An 8,107-nucleotide genomic window follows, 5' to 3' on the forward strand; every position below is an offset into this window, starting at 1 on the left:
GCTTCCATCCAAAAGGAGGGTACGCGAAGCCTAAACTTCTAAGAAATTTAGATAAAAAGGCAATAAACTAATAAAATTATAAATATCATTCTCATTATACATTATTTTTGGATAAAAAGCCTCCTTTTAAAAGAAAATTTTGAAATATAAATTACATATTTCTTAAGTTTTTAAAAAAAAATCATTTTTAATCTTTTGCAAGTTAATATTATAATTTAGATTTTAAAGGGTTTTAGAGTTTAAAACAACACCAAAGCTTTTTCGCTTTGAGCCCTTCTTCAAGGTACTGCAAAATTTCTTCACTATTATTATATTTCAATCCTTCATTAAAATTACAAGCTCCCTGATTCCTTTTCCCTTCTCCTCTAAATCTTGATTCTCTTACAATTCAAAATATCCCATAAATTGGTTTTATATTACAATGAAATGTGAAGGAGCCACAAGCGTAAGAGCACTTGTATTACAGAGTCTCAAAAATGGATTTTTGCCTCATATGAAGTGGGTTTCAGCTTCTGGTTTGCTTGGTATTTTGGGTGTCGCTGGTTTTGTCTTGGCTTTGAAAAAAGATGCCAAAATTGGAAACTTGAGTGGCTTTTCATGGCTATCTGAGAAAGAGAATCGTTTGGAGAAGTTGTGCTTAGTACCTGGATTGCAGAATCTTGGAAATAATTGTTTTTTGAATGTTATATTGCAGGTATGATCGAATTCTTCAATTGGTTATTTTTGTTTTTGCTTATTTTGTGTTTTGTCTGTGAAAAAATAGAGGGAAATAGTACCAAAAAAAATTAGAAACTGAGTTGTATGCTTTATTAATTCATTGATGTTGGAAGGTGATAGCGTTATGGAAAATAGGAAATTGTAACTTTTTACTTAACAAATGGAGCCTAAGATTGGTGTCATTGAAATTTCACAGGCTCTAGCTAGTTGCACATGCTTTCTACCTTTCCTTCAAAAGGTTATGGGGGAGTGTGAGGAACCAGATGAAGACTTGCCGCTTACAGTAGCTTTGGCTTCCTTGTTAGAAGGTAATTGTTAAATCATGTGACAATTGCATTGCTATAGACTTTAATATCGCTTTATTTCACAACCATGCTAGTGATTATGTTACTGTCTGTTGTGTCCTAGTCTAGTTCAAGAATCATGGTGACGTGTGACTTACTGGCAGATTGTTATTTCTGTATCTTCTAAAACTTAATGATCTGCATTCGTTCAGCTTACTCTAGTTGTTAAATATTTCTAAGTGTATCTTTGGTGTTACTAAATTAATTATTTTCAATTATGAGTGACAATTAATTACTTTCCTTTTGCAGTCTCATGTTAAGTTTTGGGACTATTTGTATTTTTGTGAATCAGCTTGTTGACACTATTTAACAAAATAATTATTGCTTAACTCTGAGTATTCGATGAAAAATTCATTCCTACAGAGTTATGTTTAGTTGGTGAAACAAGGCTTGTATTAAGTCCGCAAAAAGTGATGCTTGCTATGGAACTTTATATTCAAAACTTCAATCTAACAAGCCAGCAGGTACAGCCATGTTTTTTTCCAAGTTTCAACAACTTTATCTTATTTTAATATAGTTCATCATTTGTGAAATTGTTTGTTGCTTATAGGATGCAGAAGAAGCATTTCTTCATCTTATGTCCTCTTTAAGGGAAGAATTTTTGGAGTCTTATAGTCCAAATGAAAGTTCTCTGGTGGATGCTTTTGAAGCTGCAAGTTGTCGAATTCTTTCTCTAAAAAGGAGGGAGGTCCAGAGTGAGCAGAAAAGATGGAGGAAACACTTCTTTGGGCCATTTGATGGGATTCTTGGTAGCATTTTAACTTGTCAGAGTTGTTTATCTCAGGTTCATGTGGCCCTCCTAGAACACTTTGTGATAGTGAAATGTTTATAAAGAGTTTTGTTCTCCTCTCACTTTCTATACATAAGTTAATTCTGTTATATTTAGGATGGATACCCATTAGAAAGAATTTGCATGCGCCTGGAGTATCTAAGTTGTGACTTGTGAGTACCTGGATGCAAATTCGAGTTTGAACTTCTAGAATTCAATCAGTCTTTCCTTGAAGATATGGTATTAGTTCTATAATGGTTTCCAATAATCCTATTGGATTGTTGTTTGGTTGGAGGGAATCTTTGGCCAAGTTTGAAAACTAGTACATTTCTATGCATAAACTTTTTACTGCCTAGTAATTAAATTATTTTTCACTCTCCAATATCTTTAGATCTAATATCATCTTCTATTGCAGATTTCACTGGACTATCAATTTTTTCACAGCTTACCTCTTTCACCCGTGCTGGATAGTGGTTCCACTATTGTATGTGACCAAAGGTTTAACCATTCAGTATTCCTTATGTTTGAGCCAATGGCTTGATTTTTATCTTCATAATTTTCTTATATAATAGCTCTTTCAATTGTAATTTTATTTCCATCTTATACTAGCCATTTGGATGCACACTGGAGGATTGCCTAAAGCAGTTTCTCACTGCCGAACAACTTGAGAATTACCACTGCAGCCACTGCTGGCACATTGCTGCAATAAAGTATTTATCTATAACAGAAGCAAATGAGGTAGTGCCCTTGTTAAATACTTTATTCTAATCCTTGCTTATTGAATAGATAGATGCTGGTCTTATACCTGTCAGCGCTAACTTTTTGGTCTTGGAGCATGTCCAACCAGATCTTCTAGCTGTTTTTCCTATTTTGCCATTCTCTTAACTCTTCATGTTTACTTCTTTCGACTCTTGTACTTTTGTCAGTTCTGAACCTGACTCTCGAGTTCCATAGGGCAATACTGCTTTATGTACATTTCCTATGTTGTAATTTTGATTTCTTTTCTTAGATGGAGATTGAAGAACTCAGGAGATGTAGTGCACAAGATTCCTGCAACTGTCGTAGTCGTCTTCATCTTGAAACACTGCCATGGTCCAATAAATTCTCCCACACTCTTAAGAAACTAAGCATCTCTCATTGTCCACAGGTATGAAAACCTCTTTTTTTTTTTTTTTCTAATTAACCCTTTTCGCCCTTTTCTGTGAGAGCTAATGTACTTGTCAAGTGGCAAAAGGGACACTGAGAAGTCATTTACACTTGGACGGAAAAGAGAGTGAGGTACCTTTTATGAGATTGTGATTTAACATCTATAGGATCTCTTTGACAGCTAGGAAACTTCATTAACTACCAACATCTTTGTCTTCATTTGAAATATATACTCGAAAACCTTCTTGATATAGTTTTAACTCTATGTACTTGCTAAAGTCTATCAGGATTCTATTGATTCGAAATGATCCATCCGAAGGCTGTATTTGGATGCTTACTGTGGATTGCACCCTAGCCTTATTTTTTTTTAAGCCCTTGCCTTTTCACAAAGGCTATTGGACTAAGCCAAGCTTTTCCTTTTTCTGAGTTGTCAGTTTTTTTGTATCACTTACTTAATTTCATAAGAGAAGATTCTGGTAGGTTCATATTCCAATGTTTATCTACCATTTGTGCAGTGGCTGAGGCAGAGAGGGAAGAGTTTAGTATTAGGCATAATCCTGAAAACAGAAATTGCTACTTGGTGCATAAACAGGCCAAAACTAAATCCAATCTCTATCTTTGTAGTGAAGATTCTAAATTATCAATTCTTATTAATTTCTGAACTAACAAGTTAATGATTTTTGTGTTGGGTGCAAGTCTCATCAAATTTTTCTGTGTCACTAGCTTGTAAATACTTGCATAGTTGGGTCTCCAAAATGTACTAATTAGTCTGATTTCATGCTCACAGATTTTATGCATTCATCTACAACGTGTTTCTATAAATGAGATGGGAGAACTAGTCAAAATCTGGGTATGTGAGTTTCATTCTTAACATTGCATTTTAATAAAGAACTTCTGTATTTCATACATTTTCATCTTAAATTTTTGGATGATGATCTTTCCATATTGGTGAACTGCTGTATTGATAATACAGGGCCATATTGCTTTTCCATTGATTTTGGACCTGTTTCCATTCGTTAAAAGTGGAGTAGGAATAAATGACTTGGATGAAAGTTGGCAAAGAGGGCAAGCAAAAGTACTAAATGAGAGACCAAGCTCTTCTCTCAACCATGTTAACAGGAAATATGATGCAAAAGTGCTAAATTCTATTTATGGACTTACGGGAAAAAATAATCACACAAAAGCGTTAGGTGTAGATGAACTTGGTTGCACTGCACATGAGAAAGAATTTCGGGGAGAATCCATATTGCCCCCGACTCAAAGCGGTTCCAATGTTAGAGGCAGAGATATCCAGATGCAACCAGATGATGAGGTTTGTTGAATATTTTATGATATAAATGTGTCTTTGTTGGATAGGATATGGAATTTGTAACATCATATTTATTAGAAATTACAGTTATCATGCATTTGAGATATGCATCTACCTAGTAAGTTAGAGCTTCATGTCGAACATAATCAACATGCATGTTTTGAGAATGCTGCAGAAGCAAAGATTTGATGAAAAATGTTTGAGCAGCTGTAGAGGCTTACGTATGTCATTTATTAAAACATCTAAAAAAATTTACTACTTACTGCCTCATGTTTCCTTTGTTTATGGATGATTGAGGGATTTTCATTTACAAGTGTGAAGTAGGCTGACCTAGTAGCCTCTTCTGTTGACCATTGGTTAATGATTTTTCTGTTATAACTGAACTTTCAGTTCCAATTTTCATGACTCGGTCTAATTAACATATTTGAATGCAAATGCTGCATATATTTAACCGCAATATCAGAAGAAATATTGCCATCCTGAATTTGTAATTGGATTCTGTGGTGATGGCATGTGGACTATTCTCATGATCTCATCCTCTGAGTTTGTCTTATTCATGGTTTGTAATTTCTCGGGTGCAGGTGATTGGATCTTCTCAGTTATGCCAACCAAATACTTATCTGTATCGTCTTGCTTCGGTTGTGGAGCACTTTGGAAGAGTTGGAAGTGGGCATTATACTGTTTACAGGAGTGTGAGAGTAGAGTCGCATGAAGAAAATCCTAATGAGCATTTTGAGACACCTCTTACACATTGGTTTTGTATTTCAGATTCTCAAGTGTATAGTGTGTCAGTAAACGACGTCCTAGCTGCAGAGGCTAGCCTACTCTTCTACGAGAGAATTATAGAAAGCTGACAGTACATCTACTACTTTTCGCAGTGTTTCGGAAACATCACGTAATCCTGGTCAAAAGCTGCTCGTTCGATTGTAATTTCGTTCGAGAACTTTTGAAGGATCAAAGATATTGCATTCAAGCAGCTCAAGGCATTTTTACCTGGGGAGATGAATAAGGCACGCGTGTTTGACTATACTTGTGGGGAGAAGTAGCTTATACAGTTATTAGAATACCTTGAATTCAGAGCTAGATAGAGTAGTCATCATACTGAAATATGTGGAAATAGTTTTTGGAAATTAATTTCCATTTTTGTACCTGACAGCCTTGGGATTGGTTGTTTCCAATTTGTTGTATTGAAAATAAATAGTATACCAATTAGTTGTATTGAAAATATGTAGCATACTTTTTGACGTGTCATACTTTCTTTGTTTCCCAATAAAAGGATAGATTTCTTGTGCTCAAGTTCTGATTTTTATCTTTTCCTTTTTGTAATGTTGTACTGATTGGGCCATTGTGATCATATGTTGTCAATGGTTGTAAATCAAAATTTAAAATAAATTTGATGCAATAAAGGCTGTTCTCTGATAAAGACTATTCATTATGTACAAAAACACTATTCATTATATACAAAACTAATCAGTTTCCAAGTGTGTAGCTGTTGTTGGTTGGAATTGTTGGAGTTATAAGTCTTCTCCAATATCATCATTATATTATTATTATTATTGTTGTTATTATTATTATTATTATTATTATTATTTTCTCATGAACGCCTACCAAATCAATAACACAACTTCATGATTCTTTTCCAATATCATTGTATTAGTTTGTCTTCCCATGAAGACACATTAAATCAACAACGCAACAAAAGTTGAAAAACAACTTTCAAAATACACAAAAACATAGCATTGGTATAATTTTGAATGTTCGCTATAGTTTTGCGCTTTAAAAAAGAGGCCATAACCCACGTGTTTCCATAAATGATATTAATTTATTGGATCAAAATTTTGACACTGAAGAAAATGTATATTAATTGTGGCGGTAACATGTTATATAATGATTTATATATTAGGGTTTATAAAAAATAAGACATAAATTTTGTTTTGTTAAAATAATAAAGTTATAACAAGAACTTTAAAAAAGTGTGGTGGCTTATTTAATAAATTCTTAATAAAAAGTAAACAAAATCCCATTTTTAAAAGTTATTATTAAAATGGAGAAAATCATGAAATAAGAAGCTTTAAAAAAATTTACCAAAAGCTATTTGTGTTAAAAATTATGAAATAAATAGTTTATAAAGTTTCAACTTCAATTCGAAAGAGGACTTGTATAAGTTTTTGTCTTTTATTGTAATTTTCATTAAGATTATAATTATAAACTTATTAGAGGGGTGTCAAATGAACTTGGGAGGGGTGTGGAGAAACTCAACTTTAGGTTAAACTATGTTGAGGTCTTGGGACTAAGCGGCCGTAGGCCCAAAAGATAAACACTGTAAATATAAATTTGCTGTCGCCCCCTTAAATTTATAAAATTTCTATTATGACCCTATTAAACCTATAGTTTTACATTATAACCTCCATCGAACCAAAGTTTTCCGTCCACCAAAACAACCCATGAATTATCACAGGTTTATGGTGTTCTGACACATGAGAATTCTAAAAGCTTTAAATTTTATTTAATTAAATTTTTAGATTATGTATATTAAAATTTAGAATTTAATTGAAAAGGACAATAACTTTTAGTTTTTTAATTAAAAAAAGTAAACACTTGAATTATACCTTTTTAGTTTCTAAAACGGTATTTACGAGTGCTTTGTTCAAAGTTTATTTACACAAAAACATTTGTAAGCTAGTTACATATAGCAACTTCATTTAAAAGTCCAAGATCAGATACAAAATTCAAACCCTACTACGATGGGACAAAATATTAAAGACAAATAAGGAAATTTGATGAAGAGCTAGACCTTTTATGATTAATTTTGAATAATTAAGACAACCGAAAGAAAATTAATCAAAGAATTCTTGGCAAATGTATACAAATTCATGTTTATTAAGAAGTAAAGTTTTGCATTCTTTGCAACTTTAGGAGGAGCTAGTTGTGCATAAGCCAGTTTACCTTTTGTCCACAAGCTCTATATACTCTTTTGAGAAATTTGGAGGATAATAAGACTGTGGATGAATATGTTAACACACCAAGTATGCGATTCACTTAAAAATGATCTATCAGCAACATTATTTTAAAATGAAAGTTAATTATTTTCCGCCTAAGTGATCATTTACTGTTAATATGTCTTATTTTATAATCGTCGTGAATAATTCAGTTATTGATGATCTATTCACTTTACACACACACACGCATATATAGTCCAAGTTACATGAGATGCTTTACTCATCATCTTCTCATAAATTCTCTCAGATTAAACACCAACTTAAGTGTTGAAGTGTCTTTTACAGGTTCGCCTAGAAGCTCAGTAAACAAAGGAGAGATTTGATTTTGTAAGAGAAAAACTTAAAGAAGTAATTTTAATCATCATAAGGTTTAAGATCTTGCAATAGTCATATAGAACCCTCAAAATTTTGTTCACGCAATTTTTTTTTCCCTTGATGATATATATGCTGGTGAATTCACTATATCAAGAATATACAAGCCACATTACTAAACCTGAGATAACAAAATAAACAGTCCATATTATCTAATTTTAAAGGACTGAAAAAAAATATTAGTGCTTCCCAAACATTAATATATGATAGCAAACTAAACTAAGTCACACATAATGTTGAAGAAGAAAATCGATATCATCTAAACATGAGCTTGTAAAGTTGTGTGTGTGTGTGTATACATACACACACGTATGATGTAGCAAAATTATTTTTTGTATTTATACATATATATATGATATTATCGAAACCAGTTAACAAACAACAAGCATGTCACACTCAAGTTTTTCCTCTCATCATATAGCCTTTTCTATAACCCTAATTTAACAAAGAC

The 8,107-nt window shown here is 32.6% G+C and overlaps 1 protein-coding gene across 1 annotated transcript; it reads left to right on the top strand.

Annotated features, from left to right (window-relative positions):
• The first annotated feature begins 223 nt into the window (after positions 1 to 223).
• Positions 224 to 5,568, top strand: LOC18035952 (ubiquitin carboxyl-terminal hydrolase 27). The gene is made up of 10 exons (XM_006427855.2): positions 224 to 694; positions 914 to 1,025; positions 1,425 to 1,525; positions 1,612 to 1,845; positions 2,246 to 2,314; positions 2,440 to 2,568; positions 2,840 to 2,977; positions 3,764 to 3,826; positions 3,950 to 4,288; positions 4,867 to 5,568. The coding sequence occupies exons 1-10, from the start codon at positions 422 to 424 to the stop codon at positions 5,137 to 5,139; spliced, it is 1,731 nt and encodes a 576-aa protein (XP_006427918.1). The 5' UTR covers positions 224 to 421; the 3' UTR covers positions 5,140 to 5,568.
• Positions 5,569 to 8,107: the final 2,539 nt, after the last annotated feature.

This window comes from Citrus clementina, unplaced genomic scaffold (assembly GCF_000493195.1).
Source record: "Citrus clementina cultivar Clemenules unplaced genomic scaffold, Citrus_clementina_v1.0 scaffold_7, whole genome shotgun sequence".
Classification (NCBI taxonomy): Eukaryota; Viridiplantae; Streptophyta; class Magnoliopsida; order Sapindales; family Rutaceae; genus Citrus; species Citrus x clementina.